Raw genomic sequence first — 21,758 nt, 5'->3', positions numbered from 1 at the left:
GTTGGAACATTGTTGTGGGGACATGCTTCCATTCAGCCACAAGAGCATTAGTGAGGTCAGGCACTGATGTTGGGCAATTAGGCCTGGCTCGCATTTCTGTATGGATCTCGCTTTGTGCACGGGGGCCTTGTCATGCTGAAACAGGAAAGGGCCTTCCCCAAACTGTTGTCAAAAATTTGGAAGCACAGAATTGTCTAGAATGTCATTGTATGCTGTAGTTGGCACTATGCATTGGGGTAGGTAGCATTCTCCAGGCAACCACCAAAACCAGATTTGTCCGTCGGACTGCCAGATGGTAAAGGGTGATTCACCACTCCAGAGAATGCATTGCCAATAGGTTTCCAATGGTCCAATTACACCACTCCAGCCGACGCTTGGCATTGTGCATGGTGATCTTAGGCTTGTGTGCGGCTGCTCGGCAATGGAAACCCATTTCATGAAGACCCAGATGAAAGTTTATTGTGCTGACGTTGCTTCCAGAGGCAGTTTGGAACTCTGTATTGAGTATTGCGACCGAGGACAGACGATTTGTACGAGCTACTCGCTTCAGCACTCAGCGGTCACATTCTGTGAGTTTGTGTGGCCTACCACTTCGCGGCAGAGACGTTGTTGTTCCTAGACGTTTCCACTTCACAATAACAGCATTTACAGTTGGCCGGGGCAGCTCTAGCAGGACAGACATTTTACGAACTAACTGGCTGGAAAGGTGGCATCCTATGACGGTGCCACGTTGAAAGTCTCTGAGCTCTTCAGTAAGGCCAACCTACTGCCAATATTTGTCTATGGAGATTGCATGGCTGTGTGCTCAATTTTATACACCTGTCAGCAACGGGTGTGGTTGAAATAGCCAAATCCACTAACTTAGGGGTGTCCACATACTTTTCTATACAGTACCAGTCAAAAGTTTGGACACCTACTCATTCAAGGGTTTTTCTGTATTTTTACTATTTTCTACATTGTAGAATAATAGTGAAGACATCAAAACGATGAAATAACACATATGGAATCATATAGTCACCAAAAAAGTTTAAAACAAATCCAAATATATTTTATATTTAGCCACCCTTTGCCTTGATGACAGCTGTGCACACTCTTGACATTCTCTCAACCAGCTTCATGAGAAATACTTTTCCAACAGTCTTGAAGGAGTTCCCATATATGCTGAGCACTTGTTGACTGCTTCACTCTGCGGTCCAACTCATCCCAAACCATCTCAGTTGGGTTGAGATCGGGTGATTGTGGGTGATCCGGGTGAAAAAATAAACACCCTTTGCCTTGATGACAGCTTTTTGCACTCTTGGCATTTTCTCAACCAGCTGGAATGCATTTTCAGTTAACAGTTAACAGTGCCAAACAGTTGTGTTGTGAGGCAGGGGTGGGGTACAGAAGATAGCCCTATTTGGTAAAAGAGCAAGTCCATATTATTCAAGAACAGCTCAAATAAGCAAAGACAAACGACAGTCCATCATTACTTCAAGACATGAAGGTCAGTCAATACGGACAATTTCAAGAACTTTGAGAGTCTCTTCAAGTGCAGTCGCAAAAAAATCATCAAGCGCTATGATGAAACTGGCTTTCATGAAGACTGCCACAGGAATGGAAGACCCAGAGTTACCTCTGCTGCAGAGGATAAGTTCATTAGAGTTACCAGCTTCAGAAATTGCAGCCCAAATAAATGCTTCACAGAGTTCAAGTAACAGACACATCTCAAGATCAACTGTTCAGAGGAGACCGTGTGAATCAGGTCTTCATGGTCAAATTGCTGCAAAAGAAAACACTAGTAAAGGACACCAATAATGAGAAGAGACTTGCTTGGGCCAAGAAACACGAGCAATGAACATTACACCGGTGGATGTCTGTCCTTTGATCTGGAGTCCAAATTTGACATTTTTGGTTCCAACCGCTGTGTCTTTGTGAGACGCGGTGTGGGTGAACGGATGATCTCCGTATGTGTATTTCCCACGGTTAAGCATGGAGAAGGCGGTGTTATGGTGTGGGGGTTCTTTACTGGTGACACTGTCTGTGATTTATTTAGAATTCAAGGCACACTTAACCAGCATGGATACCACAGCATTCTGCAGCGATACGCCATCCCATCTGGTTTGGGCTTAGTGGGACTATCATTTGTTTTTCAAAAGGACAATGACCCAACACACCTCCAGGCTGTGTAAGGGATATTTTACCGAGAGGAGAGTGATGGACTGCTGCATCAGATGACCTGGCCTCCACAATCACCCGACCTCAATCAAATTGGGATGGTTTGGGATTTGTTGAACCGCAGAGTGAAGGAAAAGCAGCGAACAAGTGCTCAGCACTCTCTCAACCAGGTGAAGCTGGTTGAGAGAATGCCAAGAGTGTGCAAAGCTGTCATCAAGGCAAAGGGTGGCTATTTGAAGAAAGTCAAATATAAAATATGTTTTGATTTGTTTAACACTTTTTTGGTTACTACATGATTCCATATGTGCTATTTCATAGTTTTGATGTCTTCACTATTATTCTACAATGTAGAAAATAGTAAAAATAAAGAAAATCATTGAATGAGTGTGTCCAAACCTTTGACTGGTACTGTATACAGTGTATTTTGGCCATATACAACACCCCCTCGGGCTTTATTGCTTAATTACTGTAGTTCAGAATGCAAACAAGTCACGCGAACAAGAATGTAAATACATGTTCAGTTACACTGTTTCATGACATAGTTTAAGCTGCAATTGCACTTAAATTGAGAGAAAGTATGGAATATGAGATTGATAAATGTATATGATTCCTGCTGGTTTACATAGTTACAGGTTACATTCAAATCTCTTATCAAGGGATGAAAAATTATCATGCCAATATTCATGATAAAATATACTGTACACTCAAGTGCAATTCCAGAGTACAATTAGATAGCTCAACCACATGATAAATACCCTTTTGGAAGCCTTCTATGGTTTCTGTCTTCTATATGTTTCTAGAACAGGCTTTTAGGTTCGTAGGTTGAGGTGAGTCGGTTGGATGGTTATGAGGGTAAGGGTTCACACAAGCCTATCAATGTTACAGCGACACACACAATTGCTGCTATGTTTAGTTAGGGTTGCAAAATTCTGGTAAAATTCCCAAGATTTCCAGAAATCCTTGTTGGAAGATCCATGGAATCAGGGGGGAATACGAAGGAAATCCGGGAATCTTCTAACCAGGATTTTTGGAAAACCTGAGAATTTTGGGAAAGTTTCCGGAAATTGTCATTCCTAGGTTTAGTAGAGATCCAACGTGAAGATTGCACCTAGATGATTAGTGCTACCTGAAAAAATACTATGATGTTCAACAACTGTCCATCTCTTTCTTTGGACTCAAATGCTTAAGGTCTAGAACAGTTCTTAGTTCTAGAAGCCAGTTGTTCTAAAATGGGGAATTCCAAATCGCATGGAGCAGTTAGAGGTGGTAAGATGGGCGGAGGAGGCAAGGGTTAGAGCGACTGGTCTAAGACGGAGCGGGGGGGGGGGGGGGGGGAGATGAAGGGACGCAGGGAAGGGAGTAGCTCACCTTGACAGCCTAGGGAGAGACCCATCACCAAGAAGAGAGGGATGGAGTGATGATAATGACGGATGTAGGTGATAGGGACGGTGCAGGAAGAGAGGAGGAAGGGGGAGAAAGGACGAGGAGATGGAAAAGAAAGAGAGAGGTGAGAGGAAACGCTTTTGGGGATGGAGATCACAAACAGGCAACCAGTGGAAACGGACTGAAGGATCAAACAAAAATAGAGAGAACATGTCAATAAAGGAGATGAGTGGTGCGGAGCATTCACAATCAACACACAGGCATGGAGGAAAGAGTCTCTGTCTGTTCGCGCTGTGGGCTAAAACGAAAGGCGCAGACGACTAGGAGATGCCTGGGATCTGGAATCAATTGATTCAATGGATTAATGACAACATTCCCAAACATATCCAAAATTCCGTAAATCCTACGACATTCCCCTTGTTTTCCAGATTCTCACCTGGAGGTCCGGTTAATCCTCTGCTTCCGGCTGGTCCGGCAGGACCGGGAAATCCACCCGGTCTGCCCTCTCCGGGAAGTCCAGGAAGACCTGGAGTTCCGGGGTAGCCTTCGGTACCACGCTCACCCTTAGCGCCGGAAACACCGGACCGCCCGTCAAAACCTGGGAGAATACAGGACACAGGGTAAAATACAGCAGGACAAACAGGAACATACAGTACAGATACACAGAGCCACATAGAAACATACATCCCCGCTCAATAAAAGCATCCATGTGGGCATTATAAAGGCCTTATGAGGGCTTCATTGAACCTTTGAAGTTGTAGGTAGCTCAGTGTTCCCCATTTTCATATCGAGACGGACAGAAAGTTTGATCAATAGATAGATACATAGCTTACTTTACTGATCCCCAAAGGGTAATTGATCATATTATTAGTTCATTATCATGCTGAGACCCACCTGGTCCTCCAGGTGGTCCCGATGCTCCTCGCTCTCCCTTGTCTCCTGGTCCTCCGGGAAAACCAGGTGATCCAGGGAGACCTGTTGAGGCCCCCAGAACCTCCCCCGGCTGCCCCTTTCCCCCCGGCCTCCCCGGGAACCCGTTTTTCCCTGGGGCCCCTGGACGGCCCTCGCCTGGGATACCTGGGACGCCCGCATCTCCTCTGGGGCCAGGGAAACCTGGGGGAGGGGGATAAAGTTGGTTAAATTCAATAAATCATTATTTTCACTATTACTGTATGTACAGTATGCCATTTAGCAGACACTAAAGGTCATTTGTGTGGGCAGCAAACAAACGAGTGAGTAGAAGTAATTGAAAAATTCAGTCAACTTCATTCAGTAAATATTTATGGTCACTAATTGGCAGCAATGGACCACAGATGTCAGTGGTCACTAGAACAGAGAAGAGTGGTGATATTGTCAAGGCTAATTAACACGAGCTCATGGGAACAAGAACATTCGACTATAAAGTCATATCTTATAAATATTATCAACAATGGACGATAGATATCAAGTTTAAATCAGATTAGTGGTCACTAGATGGTCATGCTTGAGAAGAGAGAGAAGAGTGGAGATATTGTTGAAGCTAACGAGTATGACATGAGCTGTGTTAGTCACCTTGTGGTCCAGGCTGACCTCCGAAGCCAGGGTCTCCCCTCTCTCCCTTCCCTCCATCAAAGCCGGGCCGACCGGGACCCCCTGGGAAACCTGGCTCGCCCTTGGGACCTACACACACACACACACAACTTCCGTGTAAAAAAAAAAAAAACACGAAACAGGAAGTGTTGCCATGGTGATGATGTATATATGTTACCTGTTCTTCCAGGTATTCCTGGGTAGCCGGGTTCTCCGTCCTCGCCAGGTAGACGACAAGGGACCGTCAACCCTAGTAACAGCCAGTCAGATCAACGTTAGCACGCACGCACGCACACACATACACACACACAGGGCTGGAGTAAAGCCCTCCATTCCTCAGTCAAACTGATACAATGGCATTATAATATTAAAGTACACACAGTCTAGCTTATACATACATACTGGCCATCACTGTAGCACATTATTATTATTTGTATGCTTGTTTATGTATATGCATTTATGTGATTACGACTACGTTCGATTATGGTGAGGATTTTAATGTCAATCTGTTGATTAAAAGTAGTTAGTAAATGATTAAGACAATATTATAGGTATGGACAGTAAAAAGTGATCCACAGCTAGTAAGTACATTTATTTTATTTTGGTATTATTTCAATTTAAAAAACTACACTAATGTAAGTCTCATTGGCTACCCTCCCATCGCCCTCCCCCCTCCCTATTGGTTAAGCACTTAGCAGAGGCGGAGCTTAACACATGCACCAGGGTTCAGCAGCTCTGATTGGAGGAAAAGGAGTGAAGTAATGCACTGCTACATGCCAATGGCCACCGAAAGCTCCCAACCATTTTCTGACAGAGGAAGAGAGTTGTACTGTAGCTCGGAACTCAGCTCTGGTCCAGGGCGATACACGCGGCTTGCTGTTGCTGAGCCAGCCAGCCAGCCTCATGCAATGCCCTGGACCAGAGCTACTTGGAACTCAAACCTGGGAAGAATGTTCCTCATCAAGTGTCAATCATCAACTGATTCAAGCCCAATGGAATCCCGATCATACGGGGAAACAAGGAGCCTCCATTGGTGACAGCATGAACAAATGATTGACATGTTGAGTAAATTACAATTCTGTCCATTGAAGAGTTCAGTTGCTCCTTTCTCTACCATTACATGCTTTGAATGAGCACATGGGGTGTTCCATCCAACCAATAGCCACAGAATTATCTAGTATCTCCTGAGCCACAAGTACACAGTACGTGGACAACCGTCTGCCATCCATTTTGGCACCAAAAAGTTCCATAACAATTACATAAAAATGGAATCCTATTGACTTGGAACTCCCGGTGCCGAAATGGCTGCCATTGGAACTCTGAATCTGAAACAGAGCTGGCCTTAAAGACTATATCTATGGCTCTGGGGTTCTTTATCAAGGGCCGTTCTCTTTAACTTCTCACCTCCCTCTGCGTCATTAACCCCCTCCTGCCCACAGCTGTCACCTGGTCAGACAAACATGCACAGGGTCAGAGTGATGGAAGGATGGAGATGCAGGGATGAATGGAGAGAGAGAGAGAGAGAAATATATATATAAAGTGTGAGTCAGAGAGTGAGAGTGGAAGAGAGAGGAAAGAGAGGGAGAGTGGAAGAGAGATAGGCAGAGAGAGAGGGAGAGTGGAAGAGAGAGAGTGGAAGAGAGAGTGGAAGAGAGAGAGAGATGTACTAGTGGAAGAGAGAGGGAGAGAGAGAGCGAGAGAGGAAGAGAGAGGAAGAGAGAGTAAGATTAGAGAGAGCGTGAGGAAGAGAGAGAGCGCGGGGGGAGGGGGGGGGGGGGGTACAGGGAGGACAGGACGGCAGAGGACAAGCCAATCAAGGTCATTCAGGTAATTTGCATACAGTCACGCAAATCAATGCATAAGCCAGTTAAAAATCATTCAAACAAACAAACAGCAAATCAGAGGTCAGAGATTAAGCACTCAGTTCAGGCATAAGCAAAGTAAAAATCATTCTGAGATGGTTGGTCAAAGTTATTCTCTTTCAGAAGAGGAGAAAGAGAGTGAGAGAATGGCAAATATGAACAAAATGATAAAGATATCTTAATAGCTTAGTCGGCAAAAAAAAAAGGGTCACATCATGTGTTTCGCCCTCTTTTGTTATGCAACCTTTCCTCATTCTCTCTCTCTTCAAAAAAGAATAACGTATCGTATTAAAAAAGATCATTGAATCCGTCTCAGCATTAGCATTATTGTATCAGAAAACGTAGGCAACAGTCACACGCACGTTCATTCGTATGAGTGGCAAAATGCTGTTGGGTTTTGTGTCATTCAATCTCAGAGAAGACTTAGCTAGCTAGCCCCATGTCTATTGCAATTAAAACATTTTCCATGACAAGTAAGGTGTCCATCTTAGGACAGCCTCAGTGTCATCAGGAGTTGTCAGTCTCCTGTATACTTACTCTAAATTATCATTACGTTAACATCCATGAACTTGTATTCATTCTTTTTAAAACATCCATTTCTTTCTCCTCTGAGATTGAAAAATCACAGTTCAGTAGTAGCCGTTATTGCGCAATCACAGCAAAGGAATTATTGTTCGTCTGTGTGAATTGATAAAGCAGCTATACTCCTAGACAAAAAGTGCTTTTGCCCCCATAGGTTAACCCTTTGAAGAACCCTTTTTGGTTCCACGTAGGACCCTTTTCACAGAGGGTTCTACATGGAACCCAAAAGGGTTCTTTGTGGAACCAAAAAGGGTTCTCCCAGGAACAAAAAAAGAGTTCTGGTACGGGGACAGCCGAAGAACCCTTTTGGAACCCTTTTTTTTCTAACAGTGTACTGTAGCTAAAGGCTGAGGTAGGTTGGCTAGAGAAGATATAAGCGATTAATGATGGGCCTTTAATTGACCAATCAACTGCCTTGCAAGGGAATGAATGACGAGAGGAAAACCTTGAAGACATAGCAAGCTGCATTGGCTGCTTTAGCAACAACCTTACTACTGCTCTTGTATTGTTCTGTATGCCCCAATTGTACGTATTTTCTTTGGTGTGTCTGTAGCTACTGAAGGGCTGTGGTACTTAGGATGCATTTAGACGAGCAGCCCAATTCTGATATTTTGACCAATCACATCTGATCTTTCCACGTCAAAATCTTTTTCAGACCTGATCTGATTAGTTAAGATCAGAATTGGGCTCCCTGTCTAAACGCAGCCTTAGTTACTGAAATTATTTGTGTTGTTCGCACAATGGGAAGCAAGTGGGATTCTCAAAGTTGTTCTTTTAGACAGTTTGCTTGCTCTACGTGTAGTCCTCCTGTGGAGAGGATAGGATACACACTTTATATACACACTTTCACATGACTCTCTCTCTCTCTCTCTCTCTCTCTCTCTCTCTCTCCACGGCCTCCTTGTTGGGTGGCACATACCTGGCGGGCCAGGTAAACCAGGTTGCCCTGGTAACCCGGTGAAGCCCGGGTCGCCTGGCAACCCGCGGGTACCGACGGTACCCTGGTAGCCAATCCCATTCTCTCCTGGTTCACCCACGCGACCTTTGGCCCCCGAGAACCCCGGGAAACCTCTCTCTCCGACGGTTCCGTAGCCATCGACATCAGCCTGGGAGAGGAACAGTCTATTACAATACACAGGACATGGCGTGTGTGGGTGTGTATCTATAAAGGTGTGTAAATGTGTGTGCCTGGGTACAGTACGTGCGCGCGTATATCTGTGTGTGTATCTATTTGTGTGTGTACATGTGTGTGTACATGTGACTCACAGGAGGCCCAGGCTGTCCAGGGAACCCAGGCAGTCCATCTCTCCCGGGTCGGCCCATGTCTCCGGGGGGGCCCTGAGGACCCAGGGCCCCCAGTTCACCCTTGATCCCCCGGCTGAACGACGGGTAGAAGGAGGCCCCCTTCTCTCCTTTACGCCCAAAGAAACCCCTCTCACCCGCACGACCCTGAGGGGAGAAGAAGAAGAGTTGTTACCATCACATTCTGTAGTTTGTCGTCATACCTGAGATTTGTGACGCAGACCTAGTAATGCATGTACACTTTTAATATTTGATATTTGTACATTGAAACAAGGAATGAGTAAACATAAACGGCTTCATTTTTAGAGTAAACGTACGTTTTAGCAGCATTATACTTTTACATATTTGGAGAAAATGCCCCAAAACACAAGTAAGCTTCAAACTGTCAAATCCTGATCACTTACAGGTGTTCCTGGTTGTCCTCCGAAACCGGGTATGCCAGGGTCTCCGCTCTCGCCTTTACGTCCGAACCCCCCAGGTCTTCCATCAGACCCAGGAGCACCTGGTGGCCCCACCCCACCCGAGGTGCCTTCTCCCAGGCAGTTACAGTCACCCAGCTCCCCTGGACCACAGAGGAAGATGGACGTAAGGTAAGGAGACAGATTAAGATACATTAAAGCTTTACTGTCCCTGTATAATAACCCAACACACTTGAGAGGTGTTGGGAAAGAACTGGGTATGGGAGTTATAGTGTAAAATGAATGTACAGATGTACGATGTGTTTTTTAATTTGATTTGATTGAACTTTGAATTATTCAGGGGAGCCCAATTGAGACCAGGGTCTCATTCACAACGGAGCCATGAAAACAAACAACCCACAAATGATAATTCAATTCATCAATAAAGCAGCACAAATAAACTACAGGATTACCTCAGATACACACTACATCTCAACAGCACAAATAAACTACAGGATTACCTCAGATACACACTACATCTCAACAACACAAATAAACTACAGGATTACCTCAGATGCACACTACATCTCAACAGCACAAATAAACTACAGGATTACCTCAGATACACACTACATCTCAACAACACAAATAAACTACAGGATTACCTCAGATGCACACTACATCTCAACAACACAAATAAACTACAGGATTACCTCAGATACACACTACATCTCAACAACACAAATAAACTACAGGATTACCTCAGATACACACTACATCTCAACAGCACAAATAAACTACAGGATTACCTCAGATACACACTACATCTCAACAACACAAACAAACTACATTATTACCTCAGATACACACTACATCTCAACAACACAAATAAACCACCACAATCATCCAAAACACCTGCAAGCCTCAGTGAATTCAGCCCTCATTCAGCCCTCACCAACTACCCTATTGGCACCAGGGATTCCAGATTGAATGACGTTTGTAAATGATTTCAAAACATGCAGAGACACAAGGGACCTCAAGATTTATCCAACCCTGTGAGCGGATTTGGTGCCCCATATTTTTGTTGTTGTTACTTTAACAGAGAATTGAGATATGTTGGAAGTGAATGTAGAAGAGCTGAGTAGACAAAAAGGGAGAAGTGAAGTGATGTACAGGAATTAAGAACGGTTCAGCCAACCTTCTGATAAAGGAGGCAGGGATGAATATTAAACCTGTCACCTGTGATAAAGTGAAGTGCGTTATGGTACAGTGCATCTTGGGGTTTTAGAATAGTCGCTGCTACATTCTAGTGAATGGTGTCATCATAATCACAACCTGGCAGGAAGGTTGCCTGTACAACTTGCTTCCTGCGGTTTAGGGAGAGGCATGATCTATTTATTTGATTGATCATTTTTTTTACCCCCCCAAAAATGTTGTGATATTTTTTTGGGTGGGCGGAGGGGTACATTATCCATTTCAAATTCTAAGGTTATAGAACTTGTACCTGTAGTCTGCCATTCAATATAGATATCTATATATTTATTTCAAGAAATACATAGAGTTTAATATAAATAATACATTCAGTATAAACAGGAAGCGAAACACACCCAAACAAGGGCACTGCGTTCATCCACCTCTGGCCTGCTCGCCTCCCTACCACTGAGGAAGTACAGTTCCCGCTCAGCCCAGTCAAAACTGTTCGCTGCTCTGGCCCCCCAATGGTGGAACAAACTCCCTCACGACGCCAGGACAGCGGAGTCAATCACCACCTTCCGGAGACACCTGAAACCCCACCTTTTAAGGAATACCTAGGATAGGATAAAGTAATCCCTCTCACCCCCCTTAAAAGATTTAGATGCACTACTGTTCCACTGGATGTCATAAGGTGAATGCACCAATTTGTAAGTCGCTCTGGATAAGAGCGTCTGCTAAATGACTTAAATGTAAATGTAAATGTAAGCGAAAACTGGGCCTCCACACCCAACCTCCCATCCCATTCTCTCAACCTCACCCAGCCAACATGTCTCCATCCAACCCCCCCCACTCCCGGAAACCATGTTTCACACCCCTTCCCACGCGCCCCCCACACTCCCGCACCCCCTCCCAGCGACCAGAGAAAACACTCCCCACACTAACCCTTCCAAGTGGGCCTGAAAGCAAATAAAGTCAAATCAGTGTAGACGAAGGGGAGGAGATAGGTTAAAGAAGGATCTTTAAGCCTTGAGACAATTGAGACACGGATGTGTGCCATTCGGAGGGTGACTGGGCAAGACAAAAGTTTTAATTGCCTTTGAACGGGGTATGGTAGTAGGTGCTAGGTACACCGGTTTTAGTGTCTCAATTACTGCAACGCTGTTGGGTTTTTCGCGCTCAACAGTTTCCCGTGTGTATCAAGAATGGTCCACCACCCAAAGGACATCCAGCCAACTTAACACAACTGTGGGAAGCAACATGGGCCAGCATCCCTGTGGATCACTTTCGACACTTTGTAGAGTCGATGAATTGAGGGCAAAAGGGGGTGCAACTCAATATTAGGAAGGTGTTCCTCCTAATGCCTTGTACACTTAGTGTGTATATTGTGAATATTGTATGTGTTGGGCTTTATGGATTGTTTATTTGTATATGTTGGGCTTTAGCCGAGATTATTCTTCACATAGTCAAGTATATTTGTCCAGGCCTCAATTGTTCCACCAGCACCATTAATTCTAGCTGTCTATAATTCTAATGTTATAACTTATAATAGTGTCTGTATTTACTGGCGAATTGAGAGAGAGTGAGGTGATTGCCATCTAAGAGCCAACATCTCTTTTTTGCGTCTACTCCCCCCCCCCCCCTGGCGTTCGCTGTCGCCGGCCCACTAACCGCCGGTCCTGGTTACCCATCATTAGGCACACCTGGACTTCATCACTTCCCTGATTACTCCCCCTTTATCTAGCACTCCGTTGTTATCCCCCCATCAGGCAGTATGGTATCGGTGTTCATGTGCAGATGCTACTTTTGTGCAGGTGTTGACTCTATGCTTGTTCGTATTAGACTCACCGGACTGCACCTGCTTCCTAAACTCCCTGCCTCTTTGTTACAGCCGGCAGTAATCGTCTGTGACTAATTGAGAGATTCAAGGCAGTGTGTCCTCGTTAAGTAACATAACAGATGCAAAGCAGTAGACGTTTTTATCCGTGCACTTTAATATTCATTTGGTAACTTCACCTCCGAAGCATTTATCTGCAGGGCAGTGGAGGAATATGGAGGACTATGTCTCGCTTATTTCAGGGACAGTTGGGATCAATCTCATTGTAAAAGGTTTCCTTGGTGTTATAATGCAGTCTGTGATCAAACTTTAAAATGTATAAGTTAAATGGTTCGAATTACGGGATGCCAAGGTCACATTTTCCCATATCCTGTTCCAGTTTAAGGTTTGTTCGGATCCAATTAGACCTGTGGACCATACTTTTTAAATGGCTAGCTCAGAATATGAGCTTTCCAAAAGGTTGTATTTTATATTGAGCTATATAGTGGTTAGAGCGTTGGGCCAGTAACTGAAAGGTTGCTAGATCGAATCCCTGAGCTGACAAGGTCAAAATCTGTCGTTTTGCCCCTGAACGAGGCAGTTAACCCACAATTCCTAGGCCGTTATTGAAAATAAGAATGTGTATTTGTTCTTATCTTGCCTAGTTAAATAACAAAACAGAGATCAGTCCTTTCGGGAAGCCCAGACAATGAATTTATAAATCCCATCATTGAATGGTTCGGTAGTTGGGTTCCCCAAGGGAGTCCATAGGCCAGCTTAACGAATTTGCCTGGTACTGTGTAGGCATCTTTCAAATCTTGGAAGGTTCTCAAACCATTACTGTCTATGATATCTGCAAGGGTGTGGATTCCACATTTTGACCATTGCGGGAGAGGGGGGTGCAAAAGGCCACCCTCCGGATCACAAGGCGTTATTGTGAAATGTTGGAGTATGGGCGTGCCATTTTCATTCCCAGTTACATTGTTATGAAATGTTCTGCCAAATAAAAATTGTGTGAGAAATAATAGGTTAAAAACATAGTTGACATTGTTGAAAGGGATATTTCAGTGAAGACCAACTCTTCATGAGCAATAGGAGACACCATCTTTCTCTCTATACCTCAGGCAGGGGGCAGAAGAACGATCTCTAAACCAATTTAGGATGTGACAAAATGCTAGTGCCTGGAAATACAAATGTAAAGTTTGGTACAGATAGTCCTTCATCTTTCCCTCTTTGCAAGTGTTTATTTGACCTTGCACATCTGGAAAACCGCACTATGGATTCGATCCCAGTAGCCAGAAGTTGGAGACAAGGGAAGCATTGAAGTACAGAAATTCAGCCGTGGCAATATATTCATTTTGACAATAGATATTTGGCCAGTTAAAGCAACTGGGATATTAGTCTACCGATTGGGATTGCATAAGTAGAGATGGAGTCTCTCACCGGGGTCTTGAGAACCAGTAGGGCAGATTTGGTTAGATGTATTTTATAACTTAAGACAGAGCTGAATTTGTCTATAATCGACAGAGCATTTGAGAGGGATTTAGATACACTGTCTCGACGAAGTAAAATATCTTCGGTGTATAATCGGTGTATAATGAGATGACGTGATCCATAGAATTTAGACATATCGGTGTAATTTCTTTCGAGGTATGACCTACTTCAATTAAAAGAAGCTTACTTTTAAAAAAATCACAGCTTCTTAACTAGCTCATTGGTATTCTTTATTAAACGTAACATTTTTGTAAATCCGAAAGCCCACAAATGCCATCCAATGCATACACGTGAAACCTATCTGAAATATTTCTAAGGGAATTCGAAAACATCATACATTTTAGTTGTTCCCACATTAAGTACCAATTTTAAATCAATATGGGCTTTCTGCAAGGCAACAAAATCAGATTGCAAGAAAGCTGCAGTAGAAAGGGATCCAGCAAATCAGCCCCAGCAGATTTTTAAATTATTTTTTACATCAATTTTGTTTTTGTTGTGCGTAATGTGAATGTGTGTGTGTGTGTCTGTGCGTGCATGTGTATCCTACCTTTGGGTCCCTTATATCCACTGGCTCCAGGTGGTCCCTGGGCTCCTGGTCGTCCTGGCAGATTGTCGAACAAGTCGGTTTGGATGTTGGCTACTGCACACACACACACACACACACACACACACACACACACACACACATAGATAGATGATTCAACTAATTGTACAGATTAGTAGAAGTATTGGTACAAAGAACACTTACACCACTGTGGTATTTCGCACGCACGCACACGCACGCACGCACACGCACGCACGCACACACGCACACACACACACACACACACACACACACACACACACACACACACACAAACACTCTTGACCTCTAACTTAAAAACTCTGTTACTTTGGTCTGTTAGTTAGCTCATATGGAATAGGAAGGGTTGGTCAGTCTTTGGACAAAACAAACTTGTTTTGTCTCTGTGCATCACATCTGCCTTTGTTAGAATGTTTTTAGCGAGCAGGGAAACATAGCAGGAAAGTACGAAACATTTACCCATTGTTGTTCATCCTCATTTGTGGCAAAGATATCATCGGAAAATCTCTAATATTTTCTCTCTCCCATACGCCAGAGCCATAGATGTGGAGACTGTATCGGTGTACTGTTTATCTATGGTCCTGCCATACGGGTGGGTTGGGAGACACCTAGTGGCCAGATGTGAGAAAGCATCTTGGATTTGAGCAACCACTCTTCCCAGCTACACTGGCATGTGCTAGTAAAGAGTGTTCTGACCACAGGTGGTTGGATGCAACTTCATTGGGGAGAACGGGCTCGTGGTCATAGCTGGAGTGGAATGAGGGGAATGGTATCAAATGCATCAAACACACAGTTTCCATGTGTATGATATCATTCCATTCGCTCCGTTCCAGACGTTATTATGAGCCGTCCTCCCCTCAACAGCCTCCACTGATCCTGACGGTTAGTTAAGATCAGAACCATGCGTATACATGTAGTTGTATACCTATGGCTCAGGTTTGGAAACTTGATATAGTTGAGGTATTATTTTTGTTTCGGTGGTCTGAATATTGCCATGGTAACAGCAATATCCCCACTCTGGTGGCAGGGACTACCTTCTGGTATGCTAACTTCCAGTGTTTGGCCCTTGGGCCCCATAGTGACGACCAGACAGGGGCCGCTGGACGAGTCTTCATCTCCAGGAGGACGGCACAGGACACACAGTCAGTTACATCCCTCCCTTTGTACCTTTGTTTCTTCATTTATTCCTCTGTCTTTAACTCAATCTGTCTTTAACTCAATCTGTCTTTAACTCAATCTGTCTTTAACTCAACCTGTCTTTAACTCAATCTGTCTTTAACTCAGATGTTTTATTTTTAGTATTTTTTACCCCCTTTTCTCCCCAATTGGTAGTTACAGTCTTGTCCCGTCGCTGCAACTCCCGTACGGACTCGGGAGAGGCGAAGGTCGAGAGCCGTGCGTCCTCCGAAACACGGCCCGCCAAGCCACACTGCTTCTTGACACAATGCCCGCTTAACCCGGGAAGCCAGCTGCACCAATGTGTCGGAGGAAACACGTACACCTGGCGACCGTGTAAGCGTGCATGCGCCAAACCCTCCCCTAACCTGGATGATGCTGGGCCATTTCGTGCGTCGCCTCATGCGTCTCCTAGTCGCAGCCGGTTGCGACACAGCCTGGTATCGAACCAGGATCTGTAGTGACACAGCTAGCATTGTGCCTTAGACCGCTGTGCCACTCGGGAGGCCACCTCAATCTGTCTTTAATGCAATCTGTCTTTAACTCAACCTCTCTTCTCTCATTCTCTCACTCCTTGTCTTTCCTCTCGCTTTGTTTCTCTCATCTTTCTCACTTGAAACAAATATACTTTTTCTCTCTCTTTCGTCAACAACACTTCGGTTGAAATTAATAAAAGGTTAGACAAAAAACTGGAAGCTAACAGTCACTCAGTACCTCAAACTGTTATTATCGCTATAAAGCAACATCCCTCATCCGTCCCGCATGAAACATGACGGATATGATTATGCCGATGCGCAACATACCAGATCTGCCTGGTGGTCCGGGTGGTCCAGGGGTTCCTGGTAAGCCTTGTCCTCCTGGTTGGCCCTCAGGACCATAGCTCTGTCTGCCTGGGTTACCCCTCTCTCCCTTAGGCCCCGGTGTACCAGGGAACCCTGGGCTGCTTCCGCGACCTGGGAGAGGGTTGAGAGAGGAGAGACGAGGAGGTGAGAGGGAGAGAGGAGGGGAAAGGAGATGATGCCTGTATGCATGTGTGTGTCTGTGTGCTTGCATGCGTGTGCCTGCGTACGTGTATGCATTTGTGTGTGTGTGCTATGTGTGCGTGCCTGCGTGCATGTGTATGTGTGTCTCAGTGTTACCATCGCCGAAGGAGTCGCCTGGTCGTCCTGGTTGTCCTGGAAACCCTGGAGCTCCCGCGTCCCCTGGTTGGCCAGGGAGGCCGTCGATGCCGTTGTCACCTGGTGCTCCTGCAACCAATCAGAGGACAGGTGGTCACCAGAGGGGATTGTGGGTATCAGGTTTTTTCATGATACATAACATGTTTGTGTGTGTGTGTTACCTTGAACAGACATCCCTTGTGCGTCAGTGTAGATCGGGGGTCCGGGAGGCCCCTGTTCTCCCTGGTCACCCTAAAAACAAACAGAAGAAAAGAACATGTATTTACTTCTTCACCCCCTACTGGCAGACTGGAGCCTTGCAACTCAAACCCTCAGAACAAGATGACACAATTCTGATCTTTATCCACAAATTATTGGTCTTTTGACCAATCAGATCTGCTCTTCCACCGAAAATTGGGCAAAAGATCAGAATTGTGAAAATACGGTCAATATTGCATGATATTCCATTTGTATGAAATACACAGTCATTTATTCATTTCAGAAAAATGGATTACCTTAGGTCCTCTGTAGCCTGGTTGGCCGGGGAACCCTGGACTTCCTGTGAATCCCTTTGTGGGAAAGAGATTCATTGGTTCATTAATCTGTTTATAAATCAATGTATTATTTGATTTAAGTGTGTGTGTGTGCCTCTCTCTCTCCTGTCTCTCGTTTTGCCTCTGGCTGTGCGTGATAGAGCCAAATAGGTGTGCGTGTGTGTGTGTGTGTGTGTGTGAGTGTGTGTCTTACCTGTCTTCCTGGAGATCCGGGAGGCCCGTTAAAACCAGGAGGACCCTGCCAAGAGAGAAACAAGAAGGCCGCCGCAGAACAGTTTAGAATCAGAGTTAAGAATCCCAATCATCACAACACAATGGGTGTTAACCAATAAGACCTATTTTGTTCACTACTTCCTACAAGTTTAAAAGCATCCTATTGGTAGGGGTACGGACCAGTATGGGTTTCCACCATATTTATTATACCAGTCATTCCTTTCAAATCAGTGAAGGGAAGTGAACAAGTGCACACTTTGGGAGGGAGGAGAGACAATTGGGAGATTATCAGACGTAGAAGGAGGGGAGGAGCTTACCCGTCCCCCTGGATACCCCAAAATTCCACTCTCTCCCACCTCGCCAGGAAAGCCGAAAGGACCCTGGCAACAGACGTATGGGTCAAACATTTACAACATACTTACTGCTTGCTAAATGACAGACCATTCCCTATGTAGTCCACTACTTTATAGGGGCAATCTGCAGTTCAAACGATAACAAAGCAGTCATCCCGCCACTGATTTGGTAAATAGCTGAGGGATGGGGGCTGGAGAAATGTGAAAATCATACATAGACAGAGCTATAGATGCAAATACTGGCCATCCATGATATCAAAATGATAGTTTTAACCGTGTTTTGAGGCTATACAGTGGGTGTTTACAATTGCATTGTTTACAAACAAAGGAGTAAAACAACTGAGACATGAACTGAACAAGTTCCACAGACATGTGAATCACAGAAATGGTATAATGTGTCCCTGAACAAAGTGTGTGTGTGTGTGTGTGTGTGGGGGGGGGTCAAAATCAAAAGTAACAGTCAGTATCTGGTGTGGCCAACAGCTGTGTTGAGTACTGCAGTGCATCTCCTCCTCGTGGACTGCACCAGATTTGCCAGTTCTTGCTGTGAGATGTTACCCACTCTTCCACCAAGGCACCTGCAAGTTCCCTGACATTTCTGGGGGGGGGAATGACCCTAGCCCTCACCCTCCGATCCAACAGGTCCCAGACGTGCTCAATGGGATGGAGATCCGGGCTCTTCGCTGGCCATGGCAGAACACTGACATTCTTGTCTTGCAGGAAATCATGCGCAGAATGAGCCGTATGGCTGATGGCATTGTCATGCTAGAGGGTCATGTCAGGATGAGCCTGCATGAAGGGTACCACATGAGGGAGGAGGATGTCTTCCCTGTAACACACAGCGTTGTCATGCTAGAGGGTCATGTCAGGATGAGCCTGCAGGAAGGGTACCACATGAGGGAGGAGGATGTCTTCCCTCTAACGCACAGCATTGAGATTGCCTGCAATGACAACAAGCTCAGTCCAATGATGCTGTGACACACCGCCCCAGACCATGACGGACCCTCCACCTCCAAATTGATCCCGCTCTAGAGTACAGGCCTCGGTGTAATGCTCATTCCTTCAACGATAAGCGCAAATTCGACCATCACCCCAGTGAGACAAAACGGCGACTTGTCAGAGAAGGGCACTTTTTTGCCAGTCCTGTCTGGTCCAGCGACGGTGGGTTTGTGCCCATAGGCAACGTTGTTGCCGGTGATGTCTGGTGAAGAGCCTGTCTTACAACAGGCCTACAAGCCCTCAGTCTAGCCTCTCTCAGCCTATTGTGGACAGTCTGAGCACTGATGGGGGAGATTGTGCATTCCTGGTGTAACTCGGGCAGTTGTTGTTGCCATCCTGTACCTGTCCCTCAGGTGTGATGTTCGGATGTACCAATCCTGTGCAAGTATTGTTACACGTGGTCTGCCACTGCGAGGACGATCAGCTGTCCGTCTTGACTCCCTGTAGCGCTGTCTTAGGCGTCTCGCAGTACGGACATTGCAATTTATTGCCCTGGCCACATCTGCAGTCCTCATGCCTCCTTACAGCATGCCCAAGGCATGTTCACACAGATGAGCAGGGACCCTGGGCATCTTTCTTTTGGTGTTTTTCAGAGTCAGTAGAAAGGCCTTTTAGTGTCCTAAGTTTTCATAACTGTGACCTTAATTGCCTACCGTCTGTAAGCTGTTAGTGTCTTAATGACCGTTCCACAGGTGCATGTTCATTAATTGGTTATGGTTCATTGAACAAGCATGGGAAACAGTGTTTAAACCCTTTACAATGAAGATCTGTGAAGTTATTTGGATTTTGACAAATTATCTTGTAAAGACAGGGTCTTGAAAAAGGGACGTTTCTTTTTTTGGTGAGTTTATCGTGAATTTTCAGTCCAAACATTGCTGTAACAATGGCAGATTGCCCCTTTAAAGCTCTGGTCAAAAGTAGTGCAATATTAGGGAACAGGGTGCCATTTGGGACAGTGACAGTACATTCTCCATTTTGGTTGAAATAGCATTCTTTATGCTCTACTGCAAATAGCTATTCAATTAAATAAATCTTTATTGTCCCCAACAGACAAGACAGACACACTTACAGGTGGGCCGGGTCTACCAGTTTGTCCACGCACTCCTTTGTAACCCCCTTCCCCCTGAGAGAGAGAGAGAAGAGAGAGAGAGAGAGAGAGGAGAGAGATGGAGAGAGAGAGATGGAGATGGAGATGGAGAGGGAGAGGGAGAGGGAGAGATGGAGAGGGAGAGAGAGAGAGAGAGAGAGATGGAGATGGAGAGGAGAGAAAGAGAGGGAGAGAGATGGAGAGAGAGAGAGAAGAGAGAAAGAGAGAAAGAGAGAGAGAGAGAGAAAAAGAGAAAGAGAGAGCAGGGTATGGAGAAAAGCAAAAGGAAACGTTACAGAAACAAAATGGCAACCCCACAGTTGTCCTCACTGGAGGAAAGTCCAGACGCCATCATTCAGGAAGAAAAAAAATAACCAGCATAAAGCAATGAGGAGGCAAAAACAGGTTATAACAGCAATGACGGATGAAAACCTTTCACTGCTAATGCTTATGTCTTATGTCCACTTGAAGTGATACTAAAGCATCCGATTGACAGAGTACAGTAACATTAGTAAAGTCTCTCTGTAAACATGTGCATGACGCAAACAGTAGATATTCTTCACTTTACAGTACTGGCTGATATCTGCAGATTTTCATTGTCTTTCAATATTACACTAATCCTGTCATTTACTTTGTATTCTGTGTGCAACAACTGATATAAAAACACACAGTAAGAAAACAAACAACTCAATAATAACTGCAGTATGACATTGCGATGGGGTGCGGGTGTATAATGGGATAATGGAATGGGACACAGACACTGGGGGAGGGAAGGGAAGGGGGGGTGTAGGCCGGGAGAGGGGATGGTTGGGGGGCGCGGGGGACTGTATGACACTCCAGGAGCCAGCCAGCGAGCCAGCTATAGGTGGGGCATAGTATCACCACCACCTTCCACCACCCACCCCCCCACCACGGCTCGGCTCCATGCCAGGATGGAGCAACCCGGCTGGGGGAGAGTGGGTCGGCTACCCAGGCCTCCTCTCTGGAGCCCTGGAGCTGAACGTGTGTTTCTCTCATCACAAACCTTAGGTCCTTTGTCTCCTTTAGGAAAGCCCACAAACTCCACCACTCCATTGACCAAGGGCCTGCCTGGGTCTCCCTGCGGGCCCACATCGCCCTGGGTAACGGTAACCAAGGAAGAGAGAGTTTTTACATGGCAACACGATGGGGGTTGAGGGAGAGGAGGGTTGGAGGGGAGGAGGGAGGGGATTGGTTGGGTGGTGGCAACAGCAGTTGTTTTCAGGTAGATTTGGAGGGATAGGTTGGAGGGTTGGTCTAGAGAGGAGAGGGGGTAGGGGTAGTTGGAGGGACGGACTGTGTGTGTGTGTGTGACCCTAGGAGGGGTGGTAGTGTAGGGGGTTGGGGGGGTTTCGGGCAAGGTAGAGTTTGGCGGCAGGGGGGTTGGGGGGTATGAAGGGCCGGTCAGTCACACAGTATACTATCCCTTCCCCTATTGCGATATGTTTTTACATCCCACACTATCATTACTTATGTCATCCACAGCTAACAGTACAGTTGCTGATTATTTGCATCATACTTGCTTTGGAGAGCTTCCCAACCCCTGTGCTTTGTAGTGCTACACCAGAAGCAGAATTACATTAGTTTGGCAAGATGGAGGCAAGTCAACATCGGGTTATCTGTCAACTTCAGGTTGACTGTCATAAAAGAGTAGAGACACGTCAACTACAACCCTCCATGGTATTTTGTAATACTACTTTCCATAATATATAACCAAAGATGCTTTTGTGATTCTGTGTCTTAGACCAGCCTTTCGTCCCCTCTCTTCCCCCCTGCCTCAGTGTCTTCCTCCCCCCTCCTCCCCCTGTCTCTCCTCCCTCTTTCTCACCCCTCCGGCGGGCGGGGACCACTGCTCCTGTCTGTG

At 45.5% G+C, this 21,758-nt stretch overlaps 1 protein-coding gene across 4 annotated transcripts in view; it reads right to left on the bottom strand.

Moving 5' to 3' along the window:
- Positions 1-21,758, bottom strand: part of col4a6 (collagen, type IV, alpha 6) — a 182,721-nt gene that overhangs the window by 18,252 nt on the left and 142,711 nt on the right. The window contains exons 12-28 of one of the 4 annotated variants that reach the window (XM_065021803.1): positions 20,901-20,993; positions 19,859-19,912; positions 17,755-17,817; positions 17,418-17,462; positions 17,186-17,239; positions 16,853-16,922; positions 16,653-16,760; positions 16,317-16,466; positions 14,302-14,394; positions 9,260-9,417; positions 8,820-9,002; positions 8,473-8,659; positions 6,514-6,555; positions 5,288-5,359; positions 5,092-5,199; positions 4,435-4,653; positions 3,977-4,138 (exon numbers count right to left, since the gene is read on the bottom strand). In XM_065021803.1, coding sequence (XP_064877875.1) covers positions 3,977-4,138; positions 4,435-4,653; positions 5,092-5,199; positions 5,288-5,359; positions 6,514-6,555; positions 8,473-8,659; positions 8,820-9,002; positions 9,260-9,417; positions 14,302-14,394; positions 16,317-16,466; positions 16,653-16,760; positions 16,853-16,922; positions 17,186-17,239; positions 17,418-17,462; positions 17,755-17,817; positions 19,859-19,912; positions 20,901-20,993 — 1,861 coding nt within the window. The remainder of the gene's footprint in view (positions 1-3,976; positions 4,139-4,434; positions 4,654-5,091; positions 5,200-5,287; positions 5,360-6,513; positions 6,556-8,472; positions 8,660-8,819; positions 9,003-9,259; positions 9,418-14,301; positions 14,395-16,316; positions 16,467-16,652; positions 16,761-16,852; positions 16,923-17,185; positions 17,240-17,417; positions 17,463-17,754; positions 17,818-19,858; positions 19,913-20,900; positions 20,994-21,758) is intronic. The other 3 variants (XM_065021805.1, XM_065021804.1, XM_029666357.2) reach the window with 3 other exon arrangements.

Source organism: Oncorhynchus nerka, linkage group LG8 (assembly GCF_034236695.1).
Source record: "Oncorhynchus nerka isolate Pitt River linkage group LG8, Oner_Uvic_2.0, whole genome shotgun sequence".
Taxonomy (NCBI): domain Eukaryota; kingdom Metazoa; phylum Chordata; class Actinopteri; order Salmoniformes; family Salmonidae; genus Oncorhynchus; species Oncorhynchus nerka.
The sequence above is the reverse complement of the archived record's forward strand: the minus strand, read 5'-3'. Positions and strand labels throughout refer to the sequence as shown.